This window comes from Filicampus tigris, chromosome 13, assembly GCF_054856515.1.
Source record: "Filicampus tigris isolate MCC_2025a chromosome 13, RoL_Ftig_1.0, whole genome shotgun sequence".
In the NCBI taxonomy this organism is placed as follows: Eukaryota; Metazoa; Chordata; class Actinopteri; order Syngnathiformes; family Syngnathidae; genus Filicampus; species Filicampus tigris.
In genome coordinates, this window is record NC_141229.1 from 9,349,271 (window position 1) to 9,372,809 (window position 23,539).

General features: G+C 40.7%; 1 protein-coding gene across 1 annotated transcript in view; it reads left to right on the forward strand.

The window, feature by feature from the left end:
- The window catches only part of LOC147137487 (inositol-tetrakisphosphate 1-kinase-like), a 36,440-nt gene that overhangs the window by 6,733 nt on the left and 6,168 nt on the right, over window positions 1-23,539 (forward strand). The window contains exons 3-5 of the mRNA XM_086049289.1: window positions 4,625-4,649; window positions 14,777-14,902; window positions 16,687-16,804. Of these exons, the coding sequence (XP_085905415.1) occupies window positions 4,625-4,649; window positions 14,777-14,902; window positions 16,687-16,804 (269 nt within the window). The remainder of the gene's footprint in view (window positions 1-4,624; window positions 4,650-14,776; window positions 14,903-16,686; window positions 16,805-23,539) is intronic.

A 23,539-nucleotide genomic window follows, 5' to 3' on the forward strand; every position in this document is an offset into this window, starting at 1 on the left:
CGCCAGTATTTTACAGCAAAATGCACCTCAATTAAATTCTGTACTAGTGGTTTGTTCCTGTTTATCATGTGGCATGCAACTGACACTGGGACTGCTTCCTTGCCCGTCTCATGCAGCTGGACTAGAGAATCCTGAGAGTCAGGTGCAATCGCTCAGCGATGCTTTCAAGCCACTTAGGCTAATGTTAGCGTCCTTGTGTGTGTGTGTGTGTGTGTAGCCATTTGAAAACATCCCCCCTGCTCATAACTAGGTTGTAAAATAGCTGATCCATTAAGGACAACCCGCCTGGACATTCAATATTGCAAAAATCAAATCGCCTACTTCTCAGGAGAGAAAAGACATTTGTTAGTGGATAACTGCAAGTATAGCGCACACGTTAAGTTTATCATCCACTGTGATAAAACACTTCTGTTGCAACATTTATTGGCAACATGGTGTTAAACTCTGACCACAACCTGATTTCCCACCAGTCTGTTACAATGCTGATTTCTTAGTTAGACATCTCGCACACGCAGTCCATTCCGAGTTGCCCATCGACCTCCAGTTTGGCTCAAAACGATTCCCTAAAGGAAATATTTTAACTAGAAATAATTAGCTTCGGAGTCAAACTGTGTGCATGAGGAAACCTTTATTAACTAACATTGTAAGATTATTAACGCTTATACGTCTAGAAATGTGCTAAGCATTTTAATAAAAACAAAACAAAAGACAATAGAACACAGCATTTTTGTTGGACTAAAGGCCTTCCAGGGGGGGGGGGGGGGGGGAGGATCTGTGGAAAACCCAATAGAACAACATTTACAATGTTTTGTGGGGCAAAAGTCATACATTCAAAAGAATAAAAATAATAATGCTCTCTGCATACATACTCATTATTTTATACAGCGCTCTTTTAAATAGTTGACACATGACAAAACCTTCCCAAGTACTGAAGACCACTAGTAGGAACACATGCAAAAAGCGCAAACAACAATGCTCACAGGTCTATATTTTGTATCCTCTGCGAAAAACAATTGCAGCTTAGTTGTAATAGTCTTATTCTGTTTCATCATCAAATCTTCTGTTTGTAATATGTCTGTATGTATTGTACTGCTTCCTGGTGGCCAAAGTACGCAAACCAGAATGAAACCAGACAACGCACACTGAATTATTATAATGCACAAACTGTCATTCTTTACATTTTATCAAAGTATCGTATTACTGTTCTCGTAAAGTACAATAGTGAAGATTGTCATTTTTCTTCTTCTGCACTGGAAGAGTAATCAAGACATCACTGTATACATACTGTAGTATAAATATGTGAACTCTTTGTTTAAAAAAAAAAAGTTATGGGAAAAACACAAATCCATTGAAAAAACAAAACGCATATCGAAAATTGGGTTGACATCTCATGATTCATTGCCATTCCAACTCGAAAGTTCCGTGTATCTCTTTTGGGGTATTTTCTTACGAATTTGATTTGTGAAGTTCATGGGGAGTCCTTATATAACTGGGATTGTAATAGGCATTAAAAAGTAAAAAGGTTAAAAGGTTAAAAAGTAAAAAAAAAAAAAAAAAATTAAAAAGTGAAATCCATCAACCAGCACGAGTGACAGCACAGTTTATGGATTAGTTTTTTTTTCACCTGTCCTCGATATTAAAATAAAAAAGAAAATAAAAAAAATACATCCCATTGCTTAGCTAACGCAAAGTAGCCACTAAAATAACAGCCCAAGTCACTCAGCCATATTCCGGTGGTTGAAAGAAACAGATGCAATAAGTGTGGAATTACAGTAACAAGCTCCTTTGTTGTTATCACTTCTCTGTTTAAACGGGTTACTTCAGGCCATTGACGCACCCACTAAACTTTGTAACCTGTCTACATGTACTGTCAGGCAGCGGCCTCATCTTGGTGTGCGATAAAAGCCAAACACAAGACTTAATGGACATATGATACCACCTCTGACAATAAAACCTTATGCGCCACGGGAGCTTCTTCACATTTTTGTGACGCCGGCCTGCTTGGCTCTGTCGGCGGCGCTCGCGTTCCTAGACGACCTCCATATTTAAGATGGGATGACACCATCGACGAAGCGCATTCACGAGGCATGAAACGACCCGGCAGCTGCAGTATTAAATGTCGACATTGTTGCGTGGCGGTGAATAGCCGAACTGCTGTTGTCATGGGGATGTAACCCTCAAAAACAACTAGGATGGACAAGGTCGAGTGCTAAACAGTTTTTGTGTCCTTGGAGCAAATTGCTGTGCAGTTTTTGTTTGTTTATTTTCTTTTCTGCCTGACTGAAGCCAAACCTTCTCTTTGTTGTACACTTTCCATTATGACAGTGATGGAGCTGAATGATCTTGGTGCTTTGAACTCCTAATTTCTAACGCAGCAATGATGTGACCAGTCTAGTGGAATGAAATGTTATTATTATAAGAATTCTTCTCTTACAAGAAGTCAGCTGGTTGCCAAGCAGCCGATTTTTAATTCAAAGTATGTCTGATAAGTAAAATGTTCTCAGGCTCTAAGGGGGTGGGGGGGCGCTAGCCTTACATTCGCAATGGTCCTACTTTGCTCTCGTTCTCTCTCTCTCTCTCTCTCTCTCTCTCTCTCTCTCTCTCTCTCTCTCTCTCTCTCTCTCTCTCTCTCTCTGTACATTGATTATCTGGTATGTTGTTCTTACTTCCTGTCATGTATCTCTCTGCATCATGAGCTGTGTAGACAACTATATTAACCAATGTTTCACGCACAGGACAGGAATCCATTGGACATTCAATACAGTACAGTGAATACATGGATTACTTCATGGGTCTGATTCATTCATGCGTGTAACAATTGTCTTGAGGGAGGAAGTCAACTTTCTTGACAATAATAATTTCTGGGTGGCCCCCACTAATCTAAGGACCTTTTTTCTGAATTTGGTCATGTGATGTTCGCAAGCATAGCCATGATTGGTCATTACCTGAGCCCTCAGCAACTGTGATTTGATTTGAGTCGACAGCAAGTGGCAAAATGGCCGCCCCCTGAGATGGATAAAAACGGGTGGATTTTGCTGCTTAATTCATATTCCACAAACTCAATATTAATCAGAATACCGCGTTTGGACTAGTTGGGCCACATATAATTGTACAGAATCTTTTTGAGTGTTCTCAAAGTATGATCCCTGAAGAATTATTATTAATTATTAAAGTCATTCTAATGAGGAAGCTTTACTATAACAGCATTATAAGTCTTAGAATATTGTAGGAACTATTTTTTTTAATTTAATATACAGATATTCCCATGTTAATATATAATCTTAATATGTTTACAATGCCACTTTATTATTTTGATATGTTTACTACATCTCCCTTTTTTACTTGGCTCCTGACACTGTCAGTGCTGTGACAATGCTGTTGGTACCTTAATTTCCCAGAGGGAACGTTTCCAAGGGATTAAGGGATAAAGCACTTACTATCTATCCATCTATTTGACTAAAGCTGGAGAAATGCAAACTGCCGTTGTGGAGGCACAATGGCTTGCGAAAGTATTTGGCCCCCTTCAACTTTTTGACCTTGTGTTTGTGTTTGTGAACAGCGGTTTTCAGATCTTTCCACAGACTGTATATAGGATTTAGGTCTAGACTTTGACTTGGCCATTCCAAAGGGGCTGAATAATATCGCACAACCCACTTTTCAGTTTTTTATTTAAAAAAAAAAAAAAAAAAAAAAATAGTTTAAAATGTATGAATTTTGTTCCACTTCACAATTGTGTCCCGCTTGGTGTTGATTCTTTACAACAACAACAAAAAATCAACTTTATGTCTTTGTTTCAAGCCTGAAATGTGGCAAAACTTCAACAAGTTCATGGGGGCCGAATTCTTTTGCAAGCCACTGTATACTGTATTGAAATATTTACTACAACACTTAATGTATATATTTTTTTGTTTAAAATCATCTTGCACCAAACTTGGCTCTCTTTCTGTGCACTTTATGCTTTGGTTACTAAGGCAACAAACTAGATAGAATTAACTGCAGCCTCTGATTGTTGCTGCAGAGTCGCGGCAGCCATAATACTGTACCTAGCTGTATTGATTCAAAACCTAGTGACAAACAGCATATCTTCTTAAAGTCAACCCAAACATATTTTCTTCAAGAATATGTTCCCAGCAGGCCCACTAGTTGAAACACTCCGATAAATATTACGTTTGTGGAATAAGTGTTAATCTACTCGTTTTTAGCAATCTCTGGGGCCGGCCATTTTGTCTTCTGTCGACTGAAAATGACATCACAATTACAACGACCAATCACGGCTGACTGTTTTCTGAATCAGAGCCGTGATTGGTCGTTGTGAGCAGTTGTGATGTCATTTTCAGTCGACAGAAGACAAAATGGCCGCCCCCAGAGATGGCTAAAAACGAGTGCGTTTTGCTGCTTAACTTATATTCCACAAATGCAAAATTAATCAGAATGCCGTGTTTCAACTAGTGGGCCTGCTGGGAACTTATTCTTGAAGAAAATATGTTTGGGTTGACTTCCGTTTTAAATACGAATACATCGACCAAATTCCGCATAGTCAGCAACCATTATCATGCCTATGACTAGTTATGTGTAATTGACTGTTGCTTTTATTCACTAATACTTTGTCTTGTTTATTTTGCAGGAAAAGAGGGATAGAGGTTATTCAGGTAAGATAATATACTTTGCTTTTTTGTTGTAATGCAGACTTAGTCTGCAAATTGTTTCTGCTCCGTACCAAATCGTAGTTTGTATTGACGGTTTTATTTCTCCTTCACACTGCTGTAGTTCCTCCCCCGTCCCTACATGACTGATGTTTTCTTCACTGCTGTTCTCTGTATCCTCCCGAAATTGTCGAACTTTGATTTAACAGTGTTTCAACACCCCGGGGCTGTTGATTTAAAAATGATTTGTAAGCACTAATCTACAGTCAAAGTCAAATGTTTTGTTTTTTTTCCACGCACTGATGTTTTTAGTTGAGGCAGAGTTATTGATATGCGTTTATAGATTAACAAGCCTTTATATACTATTCGAGCATGTCAGCTTTGCTCCTGCAAGCACAATTTTCTCTCTCTCTCTCTCTCGCTGAAACCAAACAGTTGTTATTCAGGTCTCTCTTCTTTGTCCATAATGGCTCTTTCAACTTTTTTTCATTAGCACATCTCTTCACTTGTATTGCAAACAGTGTTGATAAGCAAGTGATACATTTTAAAAGTGTCCACGTCAATTCACGACTGAAGATGGGAGTGGATATACTGTGCGTAGCTTTAAGCTTTACCCCAATTTTTCAACATTTACAAGAGAGCAGCGCACACAGCGTTTACTCATATTAATCTAGTAGATAGTTAACAATATTCTGGCTACAGTGTTTCAAATGAAAAAGTCTCTTCCTGCCGAAGTTGAGGTTAGCAAATACTGTCGGCAGGGCAGTATAGAACGTAGCAATAAATGCAAGTGAACAAAACATTTCCCTGTGCAAGTGCACACTGCACATTCAGTAGGACACTAACTATTCAATACAAAATCCTGGGAGCTCAGTGCTGAAAAGTGCTTGTCAGTAAGATGGAAGAGGAATTGATCCAAGCTTTTCTCTCAGGCAAAGTATCCTGGTGTGGCACTTCCCCCCCCACCCTTACGCTTTTGCAATTATTTTTTTTCCTCATGCTACACCGTCGATTGCAGAACACCCAGTTCGAAGCCGGTCATGGGAATAATCCCAATGTAAGCATGCTTTGCCTCCCACTGTGCTTTCAGCTATTCAAACACTCACTGCAGCTCGCAGAGCCGGAGACTTAAACAGCCCTCCACACTTCACTGCGTTTATCTCTGTCGGCTGCATCCCTCCTGCAAAAAGCGTAAACGGAATATCTGAAGCGCTGCTGTCAATGCCAATTAAAAGAGCTCATCTTACACTGATACCCATTGACACCGACCAGTGTTTGCGCTATCTGTGCTACACCCAATTCCAGTCAGCGCCCTGCACTGTAATGGCCACATCGCAGGAGAAGATAATGACAGCCATTGTAATGCCTCAGCCCTGTTACACAAGTCTGTGTACAAAGCTGTCTTCTCCTATTTCCCCGGTGAATTATGTGCTCTACAAACCATCAACTGTTTTTGTTTTTTTTTGGTTTTTTTTAATCGATGCTGTGTTTTCTTCCTCGGCGATTCCAAAAAATGCTTTCCTCTTTTTATGGGTCCATGCACTACTGTGATTTTTGAGATGTTCGAATGTCCATGCTGAAGTCTAGGGTCGAATGAATAATAGTTTATTTACGCAACCTTGAACCAGGAGTCAGACTGACTAATCCCAGTGATAACAAATCAGCCTTGTATATTTTTGGATGAATTCATTGTATTTCTGGCGAGGAAAAAAATTACTACTGCGATTGGCTGGCGACTAGACCAGATTCTAATGGGCTCCAGCTCACATACGGCCCTGGTAGTGATATGCGGTGTAGAAAATGGACGGATTAAAAAAAAAAAAAATTGTGCACAGCATGTGGTTCAATTGATTTGTTAGTGCCTAAAGCAGGTGTGCCCATTACGTCGATGGCATCTTGGGTAGATCACCAGCCTCCGTCCTCACTACTGTATTGCTACGTTCACACCAACTGCGTTGGGAGCGTTTCTGGCGGTGCGTTTCAATTGGAGTCAATGTAGTTCGCGCGGGCGGGCGCCGTTGCTTGCGGGGTGGCGCGAATGATGCGTTTGAAGCGGTGGGACGTGGAGCGAAGCACCGGAAATCCGCCCATTCGCTCCACTAGGCGTGTATAAACAAGTCAACTTTTTGCCGTTCCGCCTCGCGGCAGCCAGTCAGCATCGGGCATACTACGTCACACACAGCATCCTGTTCACTCAGCGACCTTTTTTTTTTTTTTTTAACAGTTCTTGAACTTTACAGACAACAATATTGATAGCATTCGCATAGTGTGCATCAGAGTAAGGTAATTACAAAACGTTTTTTTTGTTGTATTGTGCTATATACGTTGATGCAGTCGTGCAACTTACACCAGCATACACGGAACATGTAAAAATAATTCTCAATATATTTATAACTAATGTGTTTTGCTTTTTTAGTAGGTGGTGGATCATTTTGACCCGGTCATGTCATAAGTAGCTCTCAGGCCGAAAAAGTGTGGGCACCCCTGGCCTAAAGTGTTGATTCATGTCCAATAGAGAAAGACTTTTGAATTTGGGTAAACTGCAAATGATCCGCATTGGCAACGTGTGGATTACTGTACACAAGTCCTAAATGCGTGTCAAACACACCTCTTTGTCTCCAGCATGCTGTGATGTTTACAGTCACGACATGCATACAGCGGAACGCCTACATAAGCACTTTTAAAACATACTCTATGCACTCATATTGATATAGAAACAACCTTTTAAAGAAAAAACCAAAGTGCACCATTGGAGCTGGAATTAAAATTTGTTCTAATACAGTATACATTTGCTATCATCGGAAAAAATTTTAATCGATGTTAATCCATTCCATGGTCTGACAACACCGTAAATCTTTTATTAACTGGATAGATCTTGTTAATGTTTGCACATAAACACTAAAAAGCATCTCACTGTTCATTGTACAGACCTTTCCTACCCTTTTAGCATAGTTGTCAACATAGCCATATTATAAGTGAGTTATGAGTTAACTGATCTGGCAAGTTGACTCGTCTTTGATTTAAACATTTTCTTTAAAAATCACAAAATGTTCTTCTCATATGTGGTATATGTGGTGTAAGACTTTAACTTCTGTCAAAATTTGGCAGTGATGTCATACTTTGTAAATGGATTGTTTTTTTGTTTTTTTTTAAGCAACCCTTGACTTGATTTTCTAGTTTGCATGTGTGAAAACTCATTGCTTTATCACAACCAGGATTGCCATAGCTGAAAATAGAGGCTTCTTTTGTTTTATTTGTACTTTTACAAAATTGTTTCTTCAGGCAAGTAGCTATTGCTTTTTTTCCCACATCCATTATTGCATTATTACACTCCCCCGTTGTTCATCCCCCTCCATGCGTTTTTTAAATTTTTTTTTTTATTTTACTAGCTCATCAATACTGACCCCTGTGCCACAAGCTCACGAGGCTCATCCTCACAGGAATCTGTACATTAGCCTGTCTGTGTCTCAGTGCTGATGAGATTAACGCAGTGTGCTTCAGAAAGCCAATATTCACTCTCTAAAAGAGAGCCAGTCACAGTAAATCAATTTCGTTTGACTGGGCGGTGCAAAGAAAGTTATTGAGCTACTGTTTATTGTTTTTTATATGGCGTGTGTTTAGGAATGTAAAGATAATTTCTGGCATATCATATCTCAACTACATATTGATTGTGTGGTTGCTGCACAAATCAGCTTGTGTTTAATGGTTATTTTCAAGCTTTTAGTCCATGAGATAATCAGAAATCAATGTTACAAAGATGATGTCAGCCAGGCCCTTCTTAACTGCTAGAATGCCCATCCTCGTAGTTGACTAAAATTCTTTGACAGGCTATCAATAGTAATGATTGTTTTTTCTTAATAGTTACTTTTAATTAGAGGGGAGAATGACCTCCCCCTGAATATTCTGAAGTCCTGTTTTGACCGTCCTTTGTAGTAGTAGAATCATGTTGCACAGAAATTGGAATGTGTAACGTGGATTAAGTTCCAATCACTGGTCAACAATTGTTTACTTTTTCGTCGTTGTTTTTTTTAATCAGCGATACAAGTACATTTTTCTAGATTTTTTTTTTTCCCGCTGATTCCGAATCTGCCCGAATGTGTATTGTGCAAGCTTTTATTGGTCAAATTAAAAAAACAAAAACGTCTCAAAAACCTGATGTGCTCGGGAAAAACGTTTTTTTTAAATCAGCATCATAAATACATTGAGTGACACATAAAGCCATGTCGGATTTAAATTTGCTGTTAACCAGTGTGTAGTTTTCATCATTTGTTCTTCTTTGGACTACAAGCTAGTTGAGACAGAACCAGTGCTTCAAGTGCGCTCCAAGACTGGATTAATCAACAATCAAGCCTAAACATTTGACCAAATTCTTAACGATGAGTTCATCTAGTAATCCATCATCAAACCTAATACTTACTGCTAGTTGGCAACTTTGTTTGAGAGCTGTGGGATTTCACTCTGTTAACTCATTCACTGCCAGACATTTTCAGACCCTCTTTTACCCTAACGTTTGAAAAAAATATAAATTAATTCCTAGGATTGAATGGCTGGACTGTGAAAAGACGAGCAAATTCGTCAATGGCAGCGAATGAGTTAATATGCAAATTAGGTCAAGATTAAATCCAATATTGTCCTCAACAAAAAGGATGAAAGTCATAGTCAATGCTCTTTCTTGGCCTTGAACTCCCTGTTTGTACAGCCAAATGTTTTTTTTTAGCTTTAGGATGACCTCCATGTTGATCCCCTCGTCCCGCTCAGACGCAAATGTTCTCTCGCGCTTGGATGTCGAGTGCCACACCGCCTACTAAACGTATCATTCATCACCATCTCAGCCATTAGACGATTGCTTCCTCACATGGATTGACTAATTACCGTTGGCTTTGGATTTCTAGTTTTTAGGTCAACAAAAACGAAACAATGAATCTGTTCTTTTTCCCATCTGCATCACACAGCCAACATTTGACAATGTTGCGTTTTATGTCCAGCAAGGTTACATTGTAAACTAAAGTTTCCTCGCATGACCTCTGTCCCCAGTGTTTGCGTAAAATGTTTTATTTCCCATGAGAGTAGCCCCGGCCCTGGTACAGAGCTTCATCAAAGCTGGAAATATATTGACCTTGACCTGGCCTCTCCCCTCAGGATCCAGCGTGTTTTCTGTGCCGTCCATCACCACCATAGCTCTCTTCCAGCACTCGGTCCCGCGGGGGTCGGCAGAGACGTCAGTTGACATTTCTGCTTTTAGCTTTTAGCAGCACATCAATGACTTTACCGCGGGGTTTTTTGGCGGGAGCTCGAAAGCAGGCTCATTCGGTCCACGGGCAGGATGAGTTTCATTGTCTCCGTCTTTGCCTGTACAGTAGATGCTGTTTTGTGTTCAGCGTCATGTCATTTGGGAGAACTTCATTCAGCTCTATTTGAGTTCGAGAAATCAACGCTATATCCTTTGCTCATGAAGCTATCGTCACAGAAGCTCATGTTTTATTTCTGGTTGAGCTACACGTGACAGCAATCCTTTATGAGTGTTGACTTAACCGTCACGGATCTATTCGTGTCGTGGCATCACACCTACGTGTCTACAGATTTTTTTTTTTTTTTTTTTTGTTCCCCCATTGTTTTTTATTCTCGCTGTTTGGTAGGAAAGTGACATTTGATCCCTCTTAAATTTTTTTTCCTGAAACTTAACATGTCCTGAGGGGAAAAGCCGAAAGGATAACAACAACAACTATAATCATTTAAGATTATATTAGTCTAGATTGATATTGCAAAGCACAAGGAGATGAGTAGGAAGTTTTTTTTTTTGTACCGTATGTCACGACTCACCAGCATAGAGTCATAAACATCTGTAATACACTTTTCACAGATTTAGTGGAGGGGTGAAGCCAAGTCAAAGAAGCCATAAAACATTGACACCGGTCCAGAAATGTTATTCATCATTGCGAAAGCACCAGGTTGTTTTACTTTAATTGTTAGAGTGGGAATGTTATTCTCCCTGCATTTGCTTAACCTTTTACAAAAAAGAACCAGCTATTTTGGGCTCTGTTTCGCTGTTGCTCGCTTTTCCGCTTCATGGGACCGACCTGGCTCAAAACTCACTTTCTTTGTGAATGCTGCTATGTACAAAAACGGAATATTGTGATATTTTTTTTAATATCAGCTTTTTTTTTTTAAAACAATATCTTGACCTTGTATACACTGTTATGAGCTTTTTATATATCGCCAACCTCCCCACAATATTGTGATATTATCGTATCGTGACATTTGGATTACGTAACCTCCCGAGTATTACGCGCCATAGTCTCCACTTTGCTGCATGAGCCCGTCTTCTCACTCTGTCTCTGTCTGTCTCCTCTTGAATTAAATTAGTAACCGTACCATGGCCAAAAGCCATATTTTGAGAGGTAAATACAGGAGACTATGCTGTATATCTTATTCTGACTGATGGATGCGGTGTGTCAGAAGAGTTCCGGGAATGTTGTCACAAAAAGATATATGTCAAACCCCAACTAAAAACTGCAAGATTTCCCCCCCTATGTGCGCCGGACGATCAACCATCGCTTCTACAAAGCGATCTTGTAGCATTTGCTTTGTTCAGCGCGTGAGAAAAGGCTCACAATTCCCTGAGGATCTGACGGTTTCTGGCCAAGAAGAACATCACCATGCTTCTCAACTCACCTGACCTTGGCTCAGTGTTATTTTTGCCTTTTTCCCAAGCTCAAGGGGTTCTTCACAGGGACGCCTTTTGAAATGGCGGCGACGATGGAGTCGCAGAGGATCCGTGAAGAGTCCTTCAGGAGTGCACGGAGGTATAGCTGGCAGGCGAGGAAAAATGCCATAGACTTCATAGGAGAAAACATGTAGTTGGATTTGACTTGCATCTCTTGTGACATCAGCCCCGGAATTTTTCTGACGGCCCGTATTTAGTGAGGTGCGGTTTTGACAATTTCCCACATTACACTTTTGAAGTGGAAAACCAAGTGCCCCAAATCAAGGCAAGTAGAGCTGAATGAAGTGCAGCGCAGTGGAAAAGCCGCATATGACGGGTTGCTCTTGCATTTGGAAGTATTACACACAAGAGCAATGTTGCACTGCTTGTGGATATCCTGTTACCATGTAGCACTTACTCATAGCAGTATGTAACATAGCCTTTCGGAAATTGTCTTATCTAGTTTAAGTATGACTGGAGCTACTGTTGCATTTTACCTTCTCTGTGAGGTGGTTGAAGTAATAATAAGAAAGAAAAAAAAAACATAATCAAGGGATGTTTTACAGATTCACACCTTGGTGAAGGAACAAGGGTGCCATAATGAGTAATCTATCACCTCTCACAATCATTAACTTAGATAGTGTTCGTCTGAATGCGGCCCGCCCTTGACTAACCGAAACCACGTACCGTTTTACGAGCTGGCATTGATCGCCCCCAGTGTGACTATATACGAGGCAGGTTTGCATACGGTGGCTTCCGCAGTCTGACCTTGGTAGGTTTATTTGCACAGGTGTTTCAATATTTCATTTTATTTTGCATGCGCGACCTGGTCTTCGTTATTCGGAAACAAAGTTACATACGAATCGGCCGTCGGCGTTCTGCTAATGTGAATTTACACAGATTTTTTTTTTTTTTTTTTCATTTCAGGAATTGTGACGTGCTTTTTGTCACTTTGACCTAAGTCGAGTAAGTTTTTATCAGCTAGTCAGTCAGACATTTTGTCTTAGTGCTATTATTTAACACGTGTCCAAGGTCAGGGTTGAGGTTTCAGATCATGTGTGTATCAAAAAGTATACTTTTCACTTGTCCTTGCACATTGAAGGCTACTTACTCCCTCTTTGTGATTACACTATCTTCAACTCTCAAATTCAGAGAGAACTGCTTAAAAAAAAAAAAATGAACGGAATCCCTACATGATTGTGTGGGCTCACACACAAACAGACAAAATGTTCTTTTTGTTTCTATGCTCTTTTGTCAACCCAAACTGACTTGGTCCTCAGTTAAATGGACTGGACCTTTCTTCAGTGAAGTGCTTGTCAGCTAAAATCTCTAACTGGTGAAGTTGATATTCAGGTGTGTGTGTGTGTGTGTGTGTGTGTGTGTGCGGGCGTGCAGTCCCACTAATCTCTCATCTCTCTCTAAGAACTGGATTTTCTACTTGCGAACCAATTGGCCAGTGCAAACAATCTCTTGACCGAAATACATTTGAAACTTTGGTAACTTTGATGTCTGTTGACTGTGTTGTGCATGTAACGAATGGCTGGCCCTCCTCACTGCTAGTGAAAGATAGCTTGCATGACGACATCAAGACTAAATGCTGACTAAAAGCCAAAGCAAATACAACTTGAACTCTGGTCGTCCCAAAAACGGCAGTTAATAATTTGAAGCACTATTCATATCAACAAAACGCTAAATGATGATGCCATGAATCTATTTTAATGTCTTTTTATGTAATAATTAAAATGTATATGCATATGTCCCACTGGGTAAATTCATTTTGCACTCACACAAAAATTGTGTCAGCTAAGTCCTATATCACACTACAGCCACTCCTGAAGGCTTTATTATTAACCCCCGAAACAACCTGTGTGCGTATACTGTTACTAAGGGACCAACCGATTAATCGATCAGACAATTTTACCTTTGTCCTCAAGATTGATTTCTGACTCCATTCAATCCTTTAAAAAAAAGAATAAAAAGATTATCTCCAGTTTCAGTTTAACTCTCTCTTTGTACATCATTTATCATTTATCTTCAACACTGTCAAAGGCTATATTCACATTGCGGACAATTGCGACTCAGATCGGATTTTGTTTTGCCTGTATGCGACCCGTATGAGATTTTTTTTTAACGAAGCATGTTTTGTATTTAAATATACAATGTGTGTAATTATTTTTGTTGTGTGGTTAGTTTGATAGTAAACTCCAACTGGGTGTCCTTAAAACGCATAGCTTGAGGGATGGCAGAATCACATACGCTACATGCTTGCTATGCGGGCAACATGGTGCATTCAGAGTACTTCCACAACATCGAGAATTTGTAAATACACCGCGCCGATCCGCACATGAATCGTTTTTCTTGGTTGTTCGTCCGTGCGCCCTCCTATTGGCTAGCAACCAGTGCAGTGTGTATCCCGCCTACGGCCCGAAGGCAGCTGGGATAGGCTCCAGTGCGCCCGGGACCCTCTTGAGGATAAGCTGTTCGAAAAATGGATGGATAACATTTTAAAGATCGAGAGAAGACAAAATCTTAATCACGATTAAATTGGCGATAAATCGTCCAGCCCTATGTTAAAGTAGGAGTTGTTTGAACGTTTATAATTACCCTAACATCTGCCAGTGTGTTTATTTCAGTTAGCCCGTCTATAGCGTTTCACGTTAGGCATGAAGCTAGCGGAATTTTCTTGTTTGAAATGATATTGTTTCTTTGATTTAGGTGTTTAAATATAAGCATGTTTAATTCACTTTTTTGTTTCATGTGTCACTCTTCCAGTAAACTTTTAAGTAGGATGACAAGCAGCCCGAAGCAAGCGCGCCGCGTCTTTTTTGGACAACTGCGCGAGCGAGAGAGTGTGATCAGGCGCGAAGTAATACTTTCAAAAGTGTGTTTTAATGAGTTCAAATTTGTTTAAAGCTTGTGAGAGGGGCAAACTTAAAAAAAAAAAAAAGGTGTTTATATGGATTCTCTATGTGGCAGATTCTCACATATTGTTGGTGGGTCGTCAATTTAGTTCCCACTTTAAACTTCTCTGTATATTTGTGCTGTAGTTGCCATTTATCGAGAGCGTTTTATACGGCTTTATGTGACAATATTTGCATTGTTTGTACAGTGTGTGTGACAGACGAGTGTATTTCAATTACTTGAGGCTCACATAAGGGGGTCCATCTGTCTGTTCACCCTGCAGTCACAATGGCAGATATCTGATCATATTGTATTTTCCTCCGCATTTTGGCGAACCCTGGTGCTGATCGGAAGACAGTCAATTTCATGCATTCCCCTCCCTCCATTTACACTGCTATAACTCTCCGTAATTGTAGAAGAAGAAAAAAATCGGGATTGTATCACTTTGTTCCATGTGGTGCAAATCCACCGTTAGTCAGACATCTATCCCTTGTTTGAACCTAAATTCAGAAAACGATTTTCTCCACAGTTGGACCTCAGCCAGCCTCTGGAAGAGCAGGGTCCCCTGGACGTCATTATCCACAAACTGACGGACCTCATCCTGGAGGCTGACCAGAATGATTCTCAGGCTGTGCTGCTGGTGCAAAGGGTGCAGGTATTGCTCACTCCTGACTTTGTTGCAACAAAAGAAGGGCACACATCAATAACCTCATGTCATTTCGGAAACTACGGAAAGTTTCATTTGCGCTGACACCAAGACAGCTTCTGATCGTTCCTCCAGACTTTTCTTGTTCGTCCCAACGGGAGAAACATCTCACATGGACAGTAGGTCCCCGCTCCAAGTGTTAGCCCTGCGGTCATGTTCATAATAAGTGTTTGTTTAGCTGGTAGTGCTATCGATGGCGTAAAAATGACTTGTCGTTAAATATCTCCCACTCTTCATGCATGATGACTATTCAATTCCAAATTTTAATGAGAATATTTTTCCCCAATTTTTTTTTTTTCTAAATTGAATTCCAGATTTTTAGGGCATTAATTTTTGGAGGTTCCGCTTTTAAAAAGGTTCTCTTACATGTAGACCTTGCTTAAAGATCCATATTTCTGTATGGAACCTGTAGTGACTTTTGCTGTTGAGTATTTTCATTTACGACTCAGACTTTGGCGAAAAGATCCGGTTTGCCCGCCGGGCAAGTGTTTGAATTGAAGTGGCGCTAACCTTAGCAAACATTAGCAGGCAGCGCCGTTGTTGGGATATTTACCCGAACACAACATTCTTCAGTGATGATGTGCTTCTATTGTGAGCATAAACAAGCGTCTCTTTGGGTGGCTCATTGACTCAGAACTGATGATGGAAGCGGTCAATGTAAGTGACCTCACCCATAGATTTGATCCCCCGACCAAACCTGAACTACCTGAATACAAAGCATGTAACACCCACTTGTCTTTTACACCTCCCCCTCTCGTCTCGTCTTGTGCTGATTGTGTTTCTTCCTCTGGGATGCAAAAATCAGCTGTGGATTGTCCTCATCATCAATGTGTTCCACTAAACTCCAGGAAGATTAGTATGGCTTTATTTTTGGCAGCGACACGTTCGACTTGCATAATGGCCTTTCATCAGCATCACCCATTTAGATCTGGGTAAATCCTAAAGATGAATTCTTCAGATCTACAAAAAGACATTTCCATTGCATGCGTGCGCTTGGCGCATGTTTAAATTTAGGCAGGCGCGTGTGACAGCGCCTTTTTTTTTTTTTTTTTTTTTTTTTTCTTCAAAGAGCTGTGATGTGAAGAGGCAGCCTGTTTGTTTAATGCACACGTCAGCCAGCTTCAGCTGACAGCGTTTGTGTGTCAGAAAAGAAATTGCCGGGAAGGTTGGCGGAGAAATCCACCGAGGCGAGATGGGAGCGGGGATGCAGCGCCGTTACGTAAAACAGGCAACCCCGCACTGGCCCAACTGTCGGCCATGCAGGCTTGGTGTGATATAATCCACACAGACCGGCTGGCATACATCTCATTCTCTGTCAAGCGAGGCATGCTGACCCTTTAATGGAATGTCAGTGTTTAGATGACATCTCTGAATGTGTCTTACATTGACACTGCTTTTACATACTTTCAATGTGAGCCACAAACATTTGAGTTGTAAATGTCTCACGCAAGCAGCCAATAAAAATGGATTACTTTATACATGCGCTACATAGGTTAGGTAAGACCTCACTCTTCCATGCGGGGATAAAAAAAAAAAAATACGGAGGATAATATGCCATTGGACTCGTCTTTGGATTGATAATGTCTACTCTTATGTATGCAGGCTCAACATTTTAGATGTTGCTGCATTGGTATGATTTGACCCAACAATTGTTTTTTTTTTTTTTTTGTGTGCATAACACTTCTGAGTCCCTTATCCCAACAAAAGTATTGCAATGTGTGTTTGCTCTTCAGGACTACATCGATGCCCACCCCGAGACCATTGTCTTGGACCCCCTGCCAGCTATCAGGACTCTGCTGGACCGCTGCAAGTCTTACCAGCTCATCCACAGGATAGAAAGCTGTATGCAAGGTGAGAACAAGGCAAATTTTCCGGACTATAAGACGCGACTTTTTTCCTAGGTTTTGAACCACGTGACTTATATAAAGGTACGACTATTCTGTGGATTTTTCTTCCACGTCTAACCGGAATTACAATACAATACAACACGATTGCCATCAACAGGATGCGACTGCAGGTGGAGGAGTTCAACAGGCGAGGGCGCTATGCACTAGGTTATGAATTAGGTGATATGCGGAAGTACGGCAATAAAAGGTGGACGTTAACTGACAAACTGGAGTGGCAGTGGGCAGTGAAATGAAGAGAAGCACTGTTTATTTTCTCTTCTGTTCCGGTTTAACCAGCAAAGTTTCTGCTGTGTTAAAAGGCACTGTTAGGAAAGAATCTGTTCAGGTACATACATGTACATTTGCAGTACAAAATCGTTCTGTAAATGCAGTAAATATCAAAACCTTCAACATAGATAGGTGCGGCTTATGTATGTGTTTTTTTGTTTTTTTTGTTCTTGTTTTTTTTTTTTTTTTTTTTTTTTTAATTTATTTATTTATTTATTTATTTTAATAGACTGGGTGCAGCTTATACAAAGGTGCGGCTTATATGTTGTTGTTGTTTGGTTTTTTAAAATAGATTGGATGCATCTTATATAAAGGTGCGTCTTAGAGTCCGGAAAATACGGTACATGAAATTCATCCACTCCAGATGAAGTCCGACAACACATTTCGGTGACATGTCCATTCCTACTAAATATAATTTTAGATGGCAGAAATTATTAAGGAAAGTGTGTTTTGATTCACCCGTACTCTATTTACTTCTTTCTGATGAAAGTTGCTAATGATAAAGGAAGTGCTCATTCCGTGGGGCTCCTCCCACTGTAGCTGCATGAGCTCTGTCTTTGCTCTCCCCTTCCACCATTGACACCTGGCTAACGTATGACGGCAGCGTTGCCGTTTGCTTGAAATATGCCCTCGTCGTTTCCGAGCAGATGTTTAATCCTCGCCTGCGGGGCCCAAGGCCCGCACCATAACTCCTGTCCTCCTCCGAAAGACGGCAAATGCATCTTTCCATTTCCTGCTGCTTGAGGCGGGCTCCCTTCTTTTTTGTCACAGGCAGATCAGAACCTGCCCCCCTCCTCTGCCTGTTGTCGAGTCCTATCAAGTCATCAGCGGGCCTTTTGACTGCAGCTTGTGACGACACAGGCACATTCTCTATCCACTCGAACTGTAAACACACCTGTGACTCATGCACATTTCCTGTCGCACCATACATGGCAGGGCGCCTTTTTAATAAAGGTGAGCGGCCATGTGTGTATAGGGTGGCGGGATGTGGCCGTTAGAGATATTTCACATCGCCTCTTTCCGTAGTTTCCGAAAATAGAATGTCAACAAGACGTCTTTTTCTCCAAACACACACGTCGGGTGTTACATAACGAGGAATCACTGTCCCCTTCTGTGTACTGTGTCAAAAAAGAGGATGGCTTTTTTTTTCGCCCCCCCACCACTCGGCTTCCAACGGTGCTGGTGGTGTTGGCCCTGCATGCCAAACCTCCTTGACAACTGCGGTTTGCTTTCGACACAAACACTGAGAGAAAGACATTAGAATCCGACACCACACCATCAGCAGGCCTGTGAGGAAAACAGCATGCGATGGCACATTGTATTTTACCTACACAATCAAAATTGTTCAAAGAATTTAACTCATATATTGCCAGCCACTTGAGAGCATTTTGATATTCTCAAAACCCACAGGATATTGCGGTCAATTATTTTATGTACCTACACCAAACTACCCAATGAAAGAATAGACTCTGTCCTTTGACCAGGGAAAAAAAATGATTCTGCTTTTATCTGTTCTTTTGGGATCAGCAGTAGGAAAAAAAAAATCCCCATATTATTGTCAAATCCGATGGCCCATTTTAATTGATATTTTCTCCCCTCCGCTTATAGAAAAATCAAAGACAATGACATTATTAAAAACATGTTTTGCCTTTTGTATTTTAATTTTCATTTTTGGAATTTGCTGTCTTTCAATTGATACCAAACAAGCTTTGAAACATTTTCTTTTTTTTCAAGAAAATTTTTTTTCCAAAACACGCATCGACTTCCACAGAAATAATGTATATTTTTAATCTTTTTTTTTTTCTTTACATCTTGTAAGAAATTCAGTGATTTGCGTAAAATATGTCTTTAATCAAAAAAACATGTATGTGGGATAATCAGAATGTCCATTTTATTTATTTTTTTTAATTTTCACGTTAATGGGATGCCTGTAACGCGGAAATCCCATAAATGTAGAAAAGGGGGGGAAAAAAGGATTTTTCACAGGATAACAACGATAAGAGTCAGAATACCGTTGTAACTCCATCATGTTCTTTTCTCATGTCGAGTTGTACAGGTGAGCCAAGGAAAAATATTTGCTGCTAGTTGAAGGTTTCCAACATTTCAATAAATCAGTGCTTTTGAAATGTTTAAATGGGCACAATGTCCTTTGGTTGAAACTTTTGAAATGATTCTGCTCTCCTGGTCCGTTTCTTTGCGCGAGTTAAACTCGCTCATTTTTCTTAAATGCTTGCTAGAGCAGTCAGAAAAATCACTTTATATTTCGTGACCGAATAGCTAAGGTGACAAAACAGACCATGCTTTTGTTAACTAGCTTTGCTCTGTTTGTAGCCGTGTTGTTCATGTAGGTTTTGCATGTCAGCAGGGATGCATTTACGGCAGCCACTAAAAAAAGTTAAAAGGAAAAAAAAAAAAAAAAGTCCTGTCAAATAAACTTGAATTAATCGATAGTCGATGAATTGCTCAGCCCAACTTCCTCGCTCTTATCAGCAGGGAGCACAAGGCCCCGAAGCAGCTTGGACTTCCAGAGAAAAGCGCTTAGAAAAGGCCAGAGTGACGTGACTCGGAATAGTATTCAATAGCAGGATGCACTTGAAGTGCTTTCTCTGTAAAATGAAGCCCTGTTTGATATCTTGCTGGTGACTCTTTTCATTCATCCAGGCCATTTCATTGAATCGATCGCAACGGGACTGTTCTTTTTTTTGTTTTTTCGTATCTCAGTTCATCAAAAAATGGTGTGTTGTATTGAAACTAGCTAAACTAAGCGCAAGAATTAGTGGGGGGAAAAAGCTAGCCCATTAGCAGTAATGGGCCAGCGTCGCCTGGTTTTGTGTTACGCAGCGGAATCTACGGTTTCCTTTTGTATACTCACCTCGTTTTCATAGCTCGGACTGTTTTCACTGACACAAACCGTTGTCAAGTCAACAGCTTTTTAAAAGTGCTCAGGATAAAAACACTTGGATTTGTTCACAGGAACAGATCGTCTTGAGGTTCCTGCGCCTTCGGCGGTTAATCCGTGCATGGCTCAACATAGCAGTTGTCCTGTTTATGCGGGAGATTAATAATTAATCATAGTTGCAGCATGAGAAAGACAAACACTTGGGGATGTGTGGACACTCATTCCGAGACCAGCGCATGCCATATTACTGGAAGCAATCGCCACATGTCAATGTGTTTGTCATTATGCTTTGTGAGGAGTGTATGCTGGTAAACAATCCAGATATTTCCCCAAATGATTCATGCATCTAATTGGAGGATAAACTCTCTTGGAGATAACACAATGGCCATGTATGGAGCTTACTTTGAAAATATGGCAAATGCAGCTGCCGTTCGGTGGAATGTCATGGTTTCTGGAAAACAAGCTCTAAATAGCAACAGGGAGGACCGGCGATGCACCGAAACAACAGCACGGGTGCTTCATGGAGCATGAAGCTCTCGGCCGCCCTGGTCAAAGGCGCCTTGAAGCAAAGCGGCAAAACTTGCATGTTGGGAAAATCCCACGTCCTAGCTTCGCTAAGGCTAAACGTGGATGGCGTGTTTTGCCTGTCAAACAAACGTCTTCCTGATGAGCTGCTGATGATTGATGGATCACTCAAGGTCCAATTCAAGGTTCTTGGCTACAGTAAACATTTTAGTGGAACCTCTAAAGACGAGCACAGTTCATTTTTCACTTGGGAAATAATTGCGTCAGAATACTTCTTCACTTCACAGGCTACAGCGTAGCGTAATATGAGAGTTTGACGACTGAGTGTCTTAGTTAGCTGCAGTCTTATTGGACATTTTGAATATTGCTGTATTATATGTCGACGTGTTGCTCCACCGTTTGTGTTATAGGGTTAACCCTACCGCACCAGCCTGTCTATGACGTTTTGCATTGTGCATTAGCATTAAGCTAGGGGACTTTCGTAAGGTTTGTGGTTTGATTAAAACGCAATGTGTAACTATTAGGGATGTAACCATTCACCGAAGCCCCGATTCGATTCGATTTTCAGTTCCCGATTTTCGATTCGATTTTTAAAAAATCACTACCATGCTTGTCTTTGTGCGCTAGTGTGGTGCTGCAGCCATCCACAAACGCAATACGTAATGATGTTTGGCGCAAGCTCATAATTTGATCTACACATTCAAAATGTGCTATGCATCTGGAATAGAAAAAAAAAATCGAAGACCTCATTTTTTAGCACTCTAAATGTGTATATTCTAATGCCCTTGGTATGTTCTCTTTTTTTAGGTGTTGCTGTATAGGGCTTGTGAGTGCTGAGATGTCAAAGTTCGATTCGTCTCGATTAAAATCGATTATTCGATTAATCGGTTTGGGTCGCTTTTTAATTGATTTTCGATTAATCGTTACATCGCTAGTAATTATCTTTGCTTTATGTTGAAACCAAAACTAGGAGTGGCAATAAACATCCTCTCTCAAACTCTTTGCTGCTTTGCTACCACCATTTAGCGCTCCTAACAAAATGTTTGACATTTTAAAAAAATGTTTGCTCGCAACCCATGGCAAACAAATTGTACGTCGAGGTACCACTGTGTATCTTTTGTGACACCAGGTCTGGAACTTTACTGACCCCTGTATCTGGATGGCACGTCACTGAAATACTTCTCAATGCCATACACAACATTAGAACAGGATGGAGTTTTCTTTTTCTGATGTTATTGACGGTTGGAAAAACCTCATTTGTATTCCAAATGTTCCAACTTTTGGGGTCACTATTTGACCTCTGACATGATGCAGCGGCGTGAGTACGAAAGACCAAAACAGAAACCGACGGAATCGGTTGGTGACGTTTCAAAAGGACTCCTACAACGAAGTCCTGTAAACGTCGTCCTCGGCTCCGCTCAGTCTGACGCCAGCACACAGTGTTTAGACAGAGCCGGATTGATACCCACCCACTCCACCTGCACGTCATCTTCCTCACCCCCAAAGTATCTCAGAGCCAAACATCCACACGTTTCTACTGCGCAAAATCCCTCGTGATTACAAATCCTTTCTTTGTGTCTCATAATACTTTTCGTTTGTTTCAGAGAACTGACATTGGTCATTAGTATTTGGCAAGTCAGTGATGTAAAACGCAATGGGTTTTTTTTTCCTTGAAAAGACATTAAATGCTGCTATTCCTGTCCTGCTAGAATAACACAGTGAGTGGGACGAGACGGATGAGATGAGTGATCGGTGACCCTGTGGACTTCCTGCTTGCAGAGGCAATATGCCATCAGGCTCGGCTGCACAAATCTCACTTAAATGGCGCACATTAAACGGAAGTCAACCCAAACATTTTTTTTTTCCAAGAATATGTTCTATGCAGGCCCGCATTCGCGTTTGTGGAATAAGAGTTAAGGAGCAAAATCCACCTGTTTGTAGCCATCTCTGGGGGCGGCCAGTTTGTCACATCCGTCCACTGAAAATGACATCACAGATGCTCAGGGCTCAGAAAACGACCAATCATGGCTCAGCTTCAGAAAACAGGTGAGCTGTGATTGGTTGTTACCTGAGCCCTGAGCAACTGTGAAGTGACAAAATAGCCCCAGAGATGGCTAAAAACGGGTGCATTAAGTCTTATTCCAAAAACGCAATATTTATGAGAATGCCTTGTTTCAATTAGTGGGCCTTCTTGGAATATATTCTGAAAAAAAAAGGTTTGGGTTGACTTCCCATTAAGTTTATGAAAGCACCCCACCCCTGCCACTGTAGAGGCTCAAGACCAGCAGGTTTATTGTGTTGGATGGTTGGTTAGTTAACAGGGTTGCGAAACCAAAGTTGCCATGAAACTTTGCAGATGGGCTGTGCATGGCCACAGGAAGAACACATTAAATGTTGGTCCAGGTCCAGATAATAGTGCAGCTCAAGCGATGACTTTTTGACGGTTGGATACAGTCTGTGTATATTGAGGACAAGTTGGTTTTAAAAAAGCTTGCCATGTGTGCAATTTGGCACACATTGTTTTTATTGGTAATGCAGTTTTTCTTAAATGTAAGAATGTTATAGAGTGGGGCCTTAACATATAAGTTTCATTCATTCTGTGACCACGCTTAACTCAAAACTCTTGTATCACAAATCATCTTCCCCCATTGAACTGAATGGAAATGTAATTTAATCCATTGCAGGCCCCCCAAATGTTTTTTTAATAAAACATCACTGTATAATATTGTACTATTGTATTGGCCACCTTGGCCACCGTGAGGCAGCATTATTGAGGCAGCATTATGCAGACACTAACAAAGAAGAATTAGACGTTATCTACTGATACAGCTGTATGTGTCTCAGTAAGATGCTATGATATTGCTCATTTTTGGCAGAGGATAAATAATATATGCCTGTGATTATCGCTACAATCTATCTAAATGTGCTGCTCCGCCATTTGTGTTCAAATATCCGTTGCTTGTAAAGCGCAACTATTGGTGCTAACCG